At 38.7% G+C, this 14,441-nt stretch overlaps 1 protein-coding gene across 3 annotated transcripts; it reads left to right on the top strand.

Moving 5' to 3' along the window:
• Positions 1–5,011: 5,011 nt before the first annotated feature.
• Positions 5,012–13,629, top strand: LOC104245068 (protein MEI2-like 4). Of its 3 annotated transcripts, none has more exons than XM_009800622.2 (15): positions 5,012–5,598; positions 6,297–6,465; positions 6,658–6,703; positions 7,595–7,936; positions 8,197–8,624; positions 8,758–8,916; positions 9,285–9,401; positions 9,495–9,643; positions 9,928–10,025; positions 10,106–10,507; positions 10,827–11,481; positions 12,072–12,156; positions 12,241–12,309; positions 12,414–12,593; positions 13,038–13,629. In XM_009800622.2, exons 2-15 carry the CDS (start codon positions 6,388–6,390, stop codon positions 13,194–13,196), a joined length of 2,967 nt encoding a protein of 988 aa, XP_009798924.1. In that variant the 5' UTR covers positions 5,012–5,598; positions 6,297–6,387; the 3' UTR covers positions 13,197–13,629. The 3 variants fall into 3 exon arrangements, with proteins under 3 accessions (XP_009798924.1, XP_009798925.1, XP_009798923.1); XM_009800623.2 differs by having other exon boundaries at positions 6,284–6,465; positions 9,931–10,025; XM_009800621.2 differs by having other exon boundaries at positions 6,284–6,465.
• The last annotated feature ends 812 nt before the right edge of the window (positions 13,630–14,441 follow it).

The following is a 14,441-nucleotide window of genomic DNA, read 5'->3' as shown; positions in this document are numbered from 1 at the left end:
ACAATTATTCTGATAGAAATTCATACGGGTTAAGCAGTCTTCATCTAAAATCGCACCTCCGAGTCCCATATGTTTTTCCTTTTCAGGAAAAGGACCAAATGAGAGAAACTATCAAGTGCTCGAGGCTTCATACTTCAACACTTAAACACTTGGGGGACTACATAATATACAGAGACATATGTATAAAGAAGGCAAAGGAGATTAAGGAAAAATCAAGCCTAAAAGAGTCAAGTGCAGAGTAAAAGTCACGAAGTCACGAGATGGAGCCACGAGCTAAGGCCAAAGAAAAACCTCACTATAGTTAGGGTAAAGGCTATGTACTAAAACGGGTTATAAGGAAAAACCCCGTGTCTATTATTCTTCTTTTGAAAAAATCTGTTATAAGAAAAACAGTTATGAGAAAGTTATAGATGTAATTCAAATACATGTAAAGTATTATCCAAAACTTGTCAAAGTTATTTCAAAGAAACATGTATGTTCCTATTTCTTTTATCGTATGACAACACCATTATGAAGTTGAAACATCTTCTTCATTAAGTGTCGAAATATAAAAGGGCCCTATTTTATAAAACTCATGTTTAAATTAATTAGTCATGAGGTTAACAGAAGCATTTTCAAAAAACAAAAATGCAAATTATTCTGTAAGTCCTTAAAAATAAAGACAAGAATAAAGCAACCAGAAGTTTAAGATAGTAACATGAAAAACTTCTTAATACGTAAAAAATCTAAGACTAAGTTCGAACTTAGTCATAAAACTATGAAATTGTTTATACAGATTGCCCCATAAAAGACTTGGGGACTTGCGTTTCCAAAATCAATCCTCAAATGAAGCTAAGGGTTTGATTACAATTTTCCAAAATAAAAACAAAAACAAAATCATTCAAATGATTAAAACTGGTCACTGAGAAGTTTGTGGAACTGAAGTAGGAACATCAATAGCAGCGGGCTCAATTTGGGCAGGTGCATCAACAGATGCGGTTTCAACTTGGCTTGCAGCAACATGCTCGATTGGGCTTGAAAGAGTTGGGATACCTATATCAGCTTCAACATTCACAGGAGCTTCAACCATGGGAGAAGGGAAGTCCTGAGTTTGCTGAGCTTTTTCAATGGTTTCATTGATCTTAGCTAACTACGACTCCAGGTTGAAGTTTTCTTGGCCAGCTTCAATTAGGGTATCTCGACGTGAATTCAAAAATGCCCAACTTACCTCAACAATAGATTTTTCTTCAAGGGTCTCATAATCCTTTTCCCAATCAGCAATCTCATTCTTTAGCTCTTCATTTTCAGCCAAGGCTAAGTTGTAAGAAGCTTGAAGAGAGGCATGGGAGCTCTCTAAAGTACGGACCTTATCAGCCAAGACTCGAAGGTCTTCTTGTGTTTGAGTTAAGATTTGCACGAGCTCCCCAGCGTAAACTTCTTTTTGACTCAAAAGAGCCTTCAACTCTCTATTCTCTTCGCTTGCCTTAGATAGTTGCTCTAAGAAGGAAGATTCGAGACGTTCTTTGTCTTTTTCTGCTTGGCTTGAGGAAGATTTTGCAACCGCTAACTCTGAAGTTAAAGCCCGCACCTGCTGCTCTAAGGTACTCTTATTTTCTTGTAAATCTTCCATATCAATTTGTGCACTCTAAAATTGTTCCTTCCAATTGATCGCCTCTAACTGAGAATCACGTGCTACCTTCTCCAAGATAAGGATTCTGTTCATCATTTCTGTGCCGATAAGATTGGCCTAAAAAAAAGAAGGGAAATAAGAATATAAGAATCCCAAAGATAAAAAAAAATTACAAAGTAAAGAAGGGAGAGAAGGAAAATACCTTCAAAGTGGCATGCACGATATCATTCATTAGAGTCAGGGAACTATGGCTCTCCAGCTTTGCTTTTTCAATTGGACCGATTAAAGGTTGCAACCATACATCTGCCTGACCTGACTTCCTCAAAAGGCTGCTATCAGCAGGAACTTCAATGGTTACCCTCCTCATAGCGACACTTCTACTTGAAGAGCCCACTTCCGTATAGTGAACGATAGGAGGGGGAATTATCGAAGGAGGAGCGGTAGAGGAAGTGAAAACAGTAGAAGAAGGAACAGAAATAGCTGGGGCTGGTTAGGAAGGAATCACGGGCACGGGAGTTGAAAAAGAAAATAAGGGTATTTCATCTAGAACAGGCCCTAAACTTCCACTACCAAAACCACTGAAGAAAAGTTGATCAATAGACTCATGAATATCATGGGGAGTGACGTCATCGTCAGGAATTATTACTGGGGTTTCAACAGGTTCGGTAAGAGGAATAGGAAGGCGAGGGAAAACTTCAGCTTCGTCATCAGAGACGATGCATCTCCTAGCTCGTGGCCTCGTCACCAGGGAACCCTCCATCTTCCTCTTCTTCAGAGTCTTCTTCTTCAACAGTTTTCCTTTTTGCAGAAGAAGAACCCAAGACTATTTCTCGGGCTCTTTCTAAAGAGATATGGGTTCCCGAAGGAGTACGGGTTCCCGAAGAGACACGAGAAGCGGCAACTGCTTCAGCAGTAACTCCTCGAATAGCAAATCCTGATAAAAAGAAGGATGGAAGTTAGAACAATAAAGAAAAAATATATACATGCGTGAAAGATGAAATAAAAACTCTTACCATGAGTTTTTACTTTCCAACCATAACGATTAGAAAGTGTTTTCCAAGACCTACCATCTATTGGTGCGGTCTTCAGCAATTTATCCACCTAACCACGGAAATTGGGAATATTCCCCACCACTCCCATGGTTGCTAAAAAAAGCAAAATTAGAGAAGTTGATAAACTTGAAGGAAAAAGGCACGAGATGGATAAAAGACTTACGTGTAAAATTCCACTTCTCAGGGAAGGGAACGTTATTCTCACCTACTAAACCAACAGTGGGGGTAGCAACAAATCGGGCGTACCAGCCACGGTCCTTGTCATCTTCAAGGCTCACTAAAACCCTCTTACTCCTGGCCACTAGGATAAAAATGCCATTACAGAAAAGTCTAGGGGAGTAAAGATGAATCAGGTGAGGGAAAGTAAAGGAAACGTCAGCCAAATTGGTTAAATGCCTCAAACATGCAACAACCCTCCATATGATTGGGCCAATTTGACCCAAGCAGACATTAAAGAAACGACAAAATTCAAGAATGACTGGGTCAATAGCTGGTTTGAACCCTAAAGTGAAAAACCCAGTCAAGTAAGAAGTAATCCTCTGATTTGATTAGGGATAATAATGGAAAAATCATTACTCCAATGGCAGTCTTTGTGAACTACAAGAGTCAAAACTTCTGTAATTTGAGTGGGGTAAGCGTCAGCACGATCTAAAGCAGAAACCTGGTTTCTAAGAGATTCCCTATCATGGTAAAAAGATAGTTTTGTAAGGACTATCTCCTCTACTAAAGGTTCACGTAATGGTTCAGAAGGTTCTTTATCCCTAGAAGAAGATTTGTGAGAAAGGGAACCTCTGGTTCTAGAAGAAGGGCCAGAACTAGGAGAAGGTATAGACGAACCACCACCGCGAGTAGACCCTAAGCTATAAAGCCTACCTCCCCTTCTATGTCTAATGGGGGCAATAAGGAAGGTATCAATAATGGGAACTACCCTAGGGTTAGGATTTGGTGAAGACATGGCGAAGAAGAATAATGTGAGGAAGAAGTGAACTGAGATTTGAGGAATTAAGTGTTCAATAAGCTTTATGTGGTAAAAGACAATGAAAGAAGTTATATTTATATTAATACGCCACCGCCAAAGGTAAAAGTGCAGTAATGGAAGGACCATAAAAATGATAACTGACACTTCGTGAATAGTGGAGCTGTAAAAAGCCTTGGAAAGGGTTGCAAAACTGCAGAACCAATGGAAAAATGACACGTGTACGGAGCATTAAATGGAAGCGACAATTGAAGCGCCAATTTTGTCATAGCATTAATGGTGACAAAAATTTCCTTTTAATGAAATTCACTTCCCAAATATTCAACTGAGAATAAATGGAAAGTGGGGGGACTATCTGTATTGGGAAAAATTGTATTTAAATATAAATGTGACGTGTCGAAGCACGTAGACTGATCAAATGATCAAAGAATTACAACTAGCCAAGAGACACGAGTTGCAACAGATACGAGCAAATGGCAGAGGAAGAGGCACGAGCAGATATACAAATAACCCAGCACTCGTACCTATCTAAGTCATTTATGTCCGAGAATCAAAAGGAATGAATCTGACAATAGAAAAGAGTGCAGATACAACATTTAATAGGCATTAAATGTGGAATACGTTAGAGAATTTGTATTAAATATAATGATTATGTAACGTATCATTCAATGTCCTTAATTACTCGTAATAGCCTCATTATGATTTGGGCAAAACGTATATCTCCAAGATATCTATAAAAGGGAGATATCTGATCCATTGTGAGGACACGAAATACTATTGATATAAACTTTGGTTTACTTGTTTTTCTCTTGATTACTCTCTTGCTACCTAAATTACTTCTTTTTATACACTCTTTTGATTACCAGTAACCCGTGTACTTCTAAATTCTAGCTTTGACTAAAATTCCATTTTTTATTTAAACACTTGAGATATCTTAAAAAAAAGTGTATATCAACCAAAAGTTAATCTGTATTGTGTATCTTTTTTTAAATTACAGTTCCAACTGCAGTTTTAAAAATTCAATCAAATCATAAATAATGACTTCTTGATATGTGCTAAATAGTTGAATTTCTTGTATTTATATTTATAGTAGTGAAATTGAATGTGGAACTCATCGCCAGGAAATGTGTAGGAGGCGACTGCTCCTGACGTCGTTTATACCCTCTTCCTTTCATCCTTATTATTATTATTATTATTATTAGTAAGTAGTAGTAATAGAGTATTTTATTTTGTGGGGTGTGGAGTTGCTTGGGGTTGGTTATTCTTCTGGTCCATCTTATTTTTTGGGGGGTGAGGGATGGGAGGTGGGTGGGCTTATTCTTCTGGTCCGTGTCTATTTTCAATTCAAAGTCCATCTCCGCTTTTTCAATTTCATTTCATTTCTCTGTCCGGACAATAAATCCACTTCTTTTTCTTTTCCTACAATATTCTCTCTCCTCTTCCTACAATATTCTCTCTCCTCTGATTTTTTTTTTTTCCCTCTCTCTCCATTTCTCCAACAGAAGCTGGGGGGAAGCGAAGGCTCGGAATCTCCGCCTGTCGCTCGCCGGAAACATCATAATCCCGATCGGAGCAGTTGGGATAATGAGTGTTTAGCTGTGGATAAAAGGGAGAAGAAAACTGTATTAAATATAATTTTGCAGAGGAGAGAGGATTTACAGGTGGTTAACGTGCAATGTAGGAAAAAAGAACAGGAGAGAGAAAGAAACAGGAGGACAAAGAGAGAGAGAGAAAGGCATCGAAGCTTTGGAGGTTTCTGCACGGCACGGATACCTAGATCTCTTCTTCAATTTCCCCCTTCCTCCCCTTGCCTTGTGCCGTAATTTATTCCTATTTTCATCTCTTCTCTCATCTTCAAAATCCTTGTAGCCCTCCCTCACCTTCCCCTTTCCTATAAATATCTCTTTCCTCTTCTTTCTCTATTTCTCTCATGATTTTGCTCTCTGATTCTGTGTCCCCAGGTGCGTGTTTTTTCGTTTTTTCCTCTATTATGGCTCCAATTTCTATTTTTATCCTTTGATCTACTCCCTCACCTTCAAATACGGCTTCTTTGAATGTGCTTCAACCTGTTGTACTGTTCGATCGGCCTTCATTTTTTCTGTTTGCGTTTGAATTTGGGCTTAAGATTAACTACCCTTCTTTTTGATCTGCTTAACTTGATTAATTCTTCTCTTTGTTTTTATTTTATTTTATTAAAAAAACCTTTTTCGTCATGCTTATGTTGCATTTCCTGTCTTAGTATGGAATAAATACAAACTACGCCGCTCTAAACTTCCAAAACAAAAGCCTTATTCTCCGCGAATGATTAAAAACCTTGTCTTTTCTCTTTTAAAGTCTAATTCCGTCTTGAGTTGTTAAATGCTTCTCGCTGAGAATTCATTTAACACGAATGATCCAGTTCCAGCCCCTCAATTTGGCAACCTAATAATTAAGCTGAAGCTACTTACTGTTCCATAATTACATTTTTTAATCTTCAACTGAAACTTGGATCATAACATAATTGAAGTATGTGTACATGTGTCATATCTGAAGATGTGAGAAGTTGCTTACTTGACTTTCCCGTAATGTACCTGGATGTTGCCATTTTATGCTCAATTCAGTATAAAGATTCAATCTTTATGATTTCTCATTGGAAAAATACTTTAGTTTCTCATCGCAGAAATACATTGATAGAGGATCTTATTCAAGCTATATACAAGGCGGAGATACTTTCTTTGATTAGATAGTTCCTTCTGAGTCCAAATTGCGTGATGCCATCTCAAATGAGGGAGCCACAGGGTTTATCGCCATCATCATACTTCTCCGAGGACTTATGTTTTCATGATGAGGTTTAAATTGTTCATACATCACACTTTTATTTCTTTCACGATCTGTTTATCTAATTCTAATGTTACAAAAGTCTTTATGGACGACCTTACCCCTCTCTTGGATAAGTCATCAAATAGATAAAGGAGGGAGGGGATACTATTTTGCTCGTTCTTTTCCTCGTAACTGATACCTTCCTTTTCTGAATCTTGCAGAGGCAAGTTGGATTTTGGAAGACAAACAGCCTGCAGAATTACCATGGTCAGTAGTAATCCAAATAGCCCTTTGTATGTTACTCTTATATCAGGAGTTTGCTTGTGTTAGCATTGGTTTTTCAATAATGCATTGATGAGTCTGCCTGCATTATGTTCAATGTGACTAGCAGTATAGCTACGTTTCCTGATTTATAGGAGATAGTGGTGATTGTCAACAAACAACAACAACATATCCAGTGTGATTCTCCAAATGGGGTCTGGGGAGGGTGGGGTATACGCAGACCTTACCCTTACCTTGTGTGAGGTAGAGAGGCTGTTTCCGAACTGGTTGTCATGGGTCAATTAGTTTAAAGAATTTCCATTTTCCTTTCTTTTCCTCTTTTCCTGATTCTCATGGTTACAGCGCAGCTATAAATTGGTCCCATTTTTTGCTGCTGCAAATCTTTTCTTTTTAAACAGATCTGGAAAAAAAGTTATGTTTAAATCATCTTCAAATGTCTCAAGATTGGTATCTCTATTGATTTTGAAAACTTATTCTGTTGAAAGGTGGTGCCAGATGGTAATCAGGCTGTATATATCTTACCAAATGGTTGTTTTGAATCTAGCTCTAATTTAACATGCTTTAGCCTTTTGGATCTCCAAAATATGTGTATCCTTTCAGAATATGAACAAATGCATGTCTCCTCCTCCCTACCGAGGAAAAAAAAAAGAAAAAGAAAAAAGAAAGAAGTTCCTGTTACCAGTGCGTGCAATGGCAAAGCTGATGCTGTTATTTCTGTCATATTTATGCATGGCTCCATCCATGTATGTTCTTTATTAAAGTTACCAGAACTAGGGTGGGTAATATACTTTTCATTTCCAAGTGAAAAGGGTTGTGATCCAGATGGAGAGTTTTGATAACCTCTCTTTTCGATTATGCTTACGCATTTTCATGCAGGTCTTAAAGGTGATGATGCTTTACAAAGAGCTGCTGTCCGTTCATCACCCCTTGAGAATCATATTTCGTTGGGCTCTCCGATGGCAAAGCATTTTGAACATCATGGTTCTTATCTAAAACAAGACAAAAAGGTTAACAGCATCATAGAAAAACAAACTTTTGGAGTGGAAAGAGCATCTCACTCTTTACCTAGAGCTCTTGACCATAACCTGGATGTAAGATCTATTCTCAGTGCTGACCTGACATCTATTCCAGCTGAAGGTGACAGAATTAGCATAATGGGTGGTCAATATGAGAATGGTCTCTTCTCGAGCTCATTATCAGAACTATTCAGTAGAAAATGTATGTCTTACTTTTTTTCTGTCCTATTACTGCCTTGACATATTACATTGTTTCCAAGTGTTGCCACTATTTTGGCAAAATTTTGCCCCATTGATGTTTGAGTGGCTGTCAAAAACAGTACTTAACTGCTTCTCCTGTGATGCTGTTGTAGGTGGATAACTTATTTATCCAATCCATCTCTTATCTATTTTTTTTTGTTTTATTATCTTCGGCTTTTCTGTCAAAGGTAGAGGAGTTGATGTTGGGATTTTGTCATGCAGTGCGATTGCCGACCAATAATTCTCCACATGGTCATTCTGTTGGTGCAGCTGACTCACACTATGAAGAAGAAGAACCTTTTGAGTCCCTTAAAGAACTTGAGGCCCACGCTATTGGAAATCTTCTCCCTGATGATGATGACTTGCTTGCTGGAGTGACTGATGGGCTTGACTATGTTGGCCAACCCAATGCTGGTGATGACATTGAAGATCTCGATCTTTTCAGTAGTGTTGGAGGGATGGATCTAGGAGAAGATGGTTCCTCTCCAGGACAACGAAATTCTGAATTTGCTGGAAATTATACTCTGCAGGGTGGCTCTAGTGCTGCAATTGGAGGCAAGCACCCTCCCGGGGAAAATCCATCTAGAACACTCTTTATAAGAAATATAAACAGCAGTGTTGAAGATTCTGAATTACAAACACTTTTTGAGGTGAGAGTGGTCTATCATTGGGTCTACATTTTCCAGAAACTTATCTCTACCCTCTTAAAAGGGAAAATTAAAGCAAAACAGAAGTTGTATGTTTTGATTGGTTATGATTGTTGTGTTTGATTCTTATGAACAGCAATATGGAGATATTCACATGCTATATACAGCATGCAAGCATCGCGGTTTTGTTATGATCTCGTATTATGATATTCGAGCATCGCAACATGCCATGAAAGCTCTTCAGAACAAACCGTTGAGACGCATGAAGCTAGACATACATTTCTCTATTCCCAAGGTATGTATGCTTCATCTTTGGTCCTTCCCACTTGTATATCTAATAGTTTGCCTGTTTCAGAGATTACTGGCCCTACAAATGTTTTTGACATTTCTATGTCTCCCGCCAGCCGAGGGTCTATCGGAAACAGCCTCTTTGCCCTTCCAGGGTAGGTATAAGGCTGCGTACCTCTTACCCTCCCCAGACCCCACTTGTGGGAAATGACTGGGTTTGTTGTTGTTGTTGTTATATATCTCCCATATGCGAGCAATATACCAAAAGAATCATCCATTGGCAGTATTTGCCAGCTAGATTTGTTTTCTGCATCTCATGTTTCTTAGTCAACAAGCAACAATTATCAATCCTCCTTTTCTGATCATTTTTGATAGGACAATCCATCTGAAAAAGATGTCAACCAAGGCACTCTCCTGGTTTTCGACCTTGATTCCTCTGTTTCAAATGATGAACTCCGTCAAATATTTGGTGTATATGGCGAGATTAAGGAGGTAAGCTAGGCTACTAGCTCTTTGTATTCAATTGTTTTGTCTGGGAATTGCTGATTTTTGTCTTCTTTTTTTTTGCCCCTTATCTTGTAAAAGATCCGTGAGACTCCACATAGAAGCCATCACAAATTTGTAGAGTTCTATGATATTAGAGCTGCAGAAGCTGCTCTTCGTGCATTAAACAGGAGTGACATTGCAGGGAAGCAGATAAAAGTTGAAGCAAGCCATCCTAGTGGTACTAGACGGTGCGAATCTTTAACATTTTGCTTTCCTTAGCTCTTCTTGGAAACCCTCCTCCATTCCCCCCTTCTTCCAAAAACGGCCGGGGGGTGGGTGGGGGTGGGGGTGGGGGAGAACAGGGCATTGCTCTTGTAGAAAGCTGTTTGCTATATTATTAATTTATTAGCTGAAATAGACCAATTATCCATATTCTATGGGCTTCACAAATTTGAATTCTTTGCCAATTTTGGACTGTTATTTGTCTTTTAACTGAATCACACTATTATTTGAGCCTCTGTTTTGAATACAGCAGGTTGTTGCAACAGTTTCCTTCTGAGCTGGAGCAAGATGAACCTGGTCTATATTTGCAGCAGAATAGTCCTAGCATCTTAGCAACTGGATTTTCTGGTATTATTACTCTTCATTCTTTGCATTATCATTCTTGCAGAAATGTATTATGGTCACTTTACTTGGTTAAAAATTTCCAGGGGCACTTCCACACGGAGGACATGCGTCGAGTATCGAAAATGGATCAATTCTGGGAAGACAATCAGCCAGTGGTTCTGCCATTAATTCCTATCTGGATAATGCATTTGACTGTGGATTTTCATTCAGTGTTCCTAACAGCTTGTTGAGGTTGGAATCTAAGGGCAACCAAGTCAATGTTGGTGAAACTGGCCACCTGCAGAGCCGAATCAGTTTTGAGTTTAGCGGCACATCAGGTCTCCATCCTCATTCACTTCCAGAGTATCATGATGGTTTATCTAATGGAGCTTCCTCCATTTCTCCGGGCAGCATTTCTGCAACTATGAATATCAGACCAGTAAAATCAGAAAATCGAAAGTTTTCCAGAGTTGGCTCTAATGGGCATTCGGTTGAACTAAATGAAGGTAAGAAGTTCCGTATCATGGGTCTTCTATCTCTGCAAGGATGAATATTGTACTGACTGCAATAGTTAGGTTGTAATCCTGAAAAAGATGGAAGCGCTTTGCTTCCATCCTAGCCAGTTCTCTGATATGTTCCTTTTTCATTTTTATATGGATCTCTATTTTCTAGATGGAACTGAGAGTGCAACTGTACCTGTAAGGGTATAGCTCCCATTACCCCTCCCCCAACCTTATAAAACGTGGGCCAATAAAATAGAAACAACTGTCGTCCAAATTTTCCCAAATTTTCTGATAATCTGTGTGCTATTTCTATTCATTTCAGTTTTTACTCCAAATGGAAATGTAAATTGTCCTTCTCCTGGGCACCAGTACATCTGGAGTAAATCACATCAACCTCAGCCTCAAGGTATGATGTGGCCAAACTCACCCACATTTGTAGGTGGAGTCTGTGCCACTCGCCCTCAACAACTGCATTCTGTTCCAAGGGCTCCCTCCCATATGCTGAATGCACTTGGACCAATAAACAACCATCATGTGGGTTCAGCACCCTCTGTTAATCCCTCTCTCTCTCTCTGGGACAGAAGGCATGCCTATGCAGGAGAATCTCCTGATGCATCTGGTTTTCACCCAGGTTCTCTGGGCAGTATGAGGATTTCTGGAAATTCACCACATCATTTGGAGTTTATTCCTCATAACGTTTTCCCTCGCACTGGTGGTAGCTGTATAGACTTGTCAATGTCTTCCAGTAATGTTGGATTGCACTCCCATCATCAGAGGAGTTTGATGTTTCCTGGTAGAGGTCAAATAATTCCTATGATCAATTCATTTGATTCTCCAAATGAAAGGATGAGGAGCCGTCGGAATGAAGGTAGTTCAAATCAGACTGACAACAAGAAGCAGTTTGAACTGGATGTTGATCGGATTGCACGAGGGGAAGATAAAAGGACGACCCTAATGATAAAGAACATTCCTAACAAGTACGACACTGTCTTATTACTAATTGAAATTTAGGTTTATACCTGAATTCCTTCTATTCGCTAATATGGAAACATGCTGCTTAAGATGTTGAGGGAGTACTAATCTATTAGTTTCTTCATTAGTTTGAGATGATGTTTGTTGAGTTTACTCTTGAAAACTAACTTGACTGGATATATATATGATAGTAAAAGCTGTTTGATGTTGAGGGATTACTTATCTTGCTTAATGCCTTGAAATATTTCTGAAATTTTCTCAAGTATCTCCTAGTTGTAACTTATCAAAAAGATTTTCTTGTGGCAATTTGTAGACCATTGATGTTAATACCAACATCTGGTCATCATACCATATTTATTAGCATATGTTTTGTTGCAAATTTTCATTGCTTGTATACCAGCACGGGATGAATAAAAAGAACATTAAGGCTTCAAAATCATGATGTGTTCATCTTTTGAGTATAAAGATTGTCTATCTGTTCTCATAGAAAGAAACTTCTTCAGCTATTGGATAGTATATTTTGTATTTTTGTGTTCTCAAAATTTCCGACGGTGTGCCATCACCCATGTTCTAACTTCTCCTGGTGGGTTTTTAGGTACACTTCAAAAATGCTTTTGTCTGCAATTGATGAACGTCACAGAGGAATGTATGATTTCATCTATCTACCAATTGATTTCAAGGCAAGCGCTTTTCCCATGCTGAAAGCTTTCGTGTGTTCTGGATCTTGTTTTTATTCTGTATAACTTCGCTTTGTTTTGTTGCAGAACAAGTGCAATGTAGGTTATGCTTTTATCAACATGACTGATCCTTCCCTTATTGTTCCATTTTATCATGTATGTGGTTCTTGTCCCTTATCAAATTAGTTCAATTCAATTTAAGGGTTACTTCTTATTGTTGTTGCTTCTTTTACGGTTAAACGTGAGCATTTATTTCGCAGGCATTCAATGGAAAGAAATGGGAAAAGTTCAATAGTGAGAAGGTGGCATCACTTGCATATGCTCGTATCCAAGGAAAAGCTGCACTCATTGCTCACTTCCAGAATTCTAGCCTCATGAATGAAGATAAGCGGTGCCGGCCAATCCTCTTCCACACTGATGGCCCTAATGCCGGCGATCAGGTATGAGCACAACTCTATCAATAGCGGCCATTGCTTTTATAGTTTCATTTGTTTCTGGTGACTTGCCTCATGCTTAAGGGTGTGTTTGGTATGATAGAAATGTTATTTTCTGTCACTATCAAACACATTTTAACTTTGGCAACTGTTTTAATGGGCTATTAGGGAAAAACACAAGTGAGGGAAGTCATGTTCTCTTTTGATAAAAAAATATTTACTTAAGAAGATATTTCTGGTGTTTGGCTGTGAGAAAATAACTCATTTTCCAGAATACATTTTCGGGAAAACATTTTCCTTCATACCAACCGCACCCTAAGCTTTTGCCATTTCGTGGTTGGAGCATCAGTTTGATATTGCCTTAGTGCTTGGTTTCACTTTGAAGTTGTGTGATCTGTGTCTGAGGAAAATTAAAAGGTGTTTTGAGGTCTCACTTTCCTGGTTTTGTAGGTGCCCTTTCCCATGGGTGTAAACATCAGGCCAAGAACCAGCAAAAATCGGGCTGGCACCAGTGAAGAAAGTTACCAAGAAAGTCAGACAAGTTTGTCAACCAGCAAGGATTTCGTAAATGAAGAGTCATCTTCAGGTTCTGTCAAGGAATCAAATTGAGCAAGCTGCTGCAATTTTGTTGGTACTAACCTATAGGATTTTGAGATTGGAAACGGATCCGCCCATTTTTTATTAATGTACATTAGGGTGGTCAGTGGAAAGGCAGAAAAAGAAGAGCAAACTTCTATTTTTCTGAATTTTGGATGGACTCCTAAATACTCATGAAAATTGTGCATTACCCATTTGCCTAAGGAATTATTGTAATACTGAGGCATTCAGGAGGGAACTTCAAAATTTTGGAAGATTGGGAGGCCTACTAATTTATGATAAATACACATGAGTTTCCGGGGACGATAAATCATTAGCGGCACAACAACAGAGCGTTCTATTGTCTGTCCCTCCTGGTATTTCACTATTTTTTCCCCTGTTTCTTGGCAGCTCAGCATTATTGAGAAATTTTTCGTTATGAAGAAATAATTGATATGTTGCACCATTGCTGCTGTGCAGTTTACTTTTTGTTTTTCTTTTATTCTAAAACAATTTGCTAGGTGGATGTGGGTTACTTTAGGATTAATAAAAACCCTTCAGCATAACGCACATGGGAAAATTTTATTTTGTGAACACAAGTCGTCTGAGGTTTCTTCCCCTAAGTCCCAAACAATTAATTTTAGGTCTAACCCCCCCCCCCCCCCCAAACCTTTTACTACGTTCCTTGCAGGTCGATGTAGGACATGATCAAACCATCTCAATCGACCTTCTCTCATTTTATCCTCAATGTGTGCTACTTGCACCTTCTGGCGAATATGATCATTTTTTATCTTATCTAATCTAGTGTCACTACATATCCATTTTAGCATTCACTTTTCGGCAACACTCATCTTGTGAATGTATTGTACTTTAGCATAACATTCACTACCTTTAACCTTGGTAGGCATCCTTCTATCACATAACACCCCGGTGGCACTTCTCCGTGTCAACCATCCAATTTTAATCCTTTAAGTAACATCTTCATCTATCATTCCATTCTCTTGAAACGAGCCAATGTATCTAAATTGTAGTTATTTAAGGTCGGGTAGTAGAGGAGGCGGAGTAGTAGACGGGAGGCCCATAGTTTTAACAGAAAAAGGCTAAAACTACCCATATCATTTAGTAAATGGTTTAAAATTATTCTTCGTCACCTTTTGATCCAAAAAACGCACACAACATTATTTCTGGTCTTAAAATGACCTATCCCGCTAACGACATAATATATGGGGTCCCCTTTTAATGCGTTGGAAACATTATTGGGCCACATGGCTATTCGTT

This window comes from Nicotiana sylvestris, chromosome 8 (genome assembly GCF_000393655.2).
Source record: "Nicotiana sylvestris chromosome 8, ASM39365v2, whole genome shotgun sequence".
Classification (NCBI taxonomy): domain Eukaryota; kingdom Viridiplantae; phylum Streptophyta; class Magnoliopsida; order Solanales; family Solanaceae; genus Nicotiana; species Nicotiana sylvestris.
Note: the sequence above shows the minus strand (reverse complement) of the source record. Positions and strands in the feature narration are given on the sequence as shown.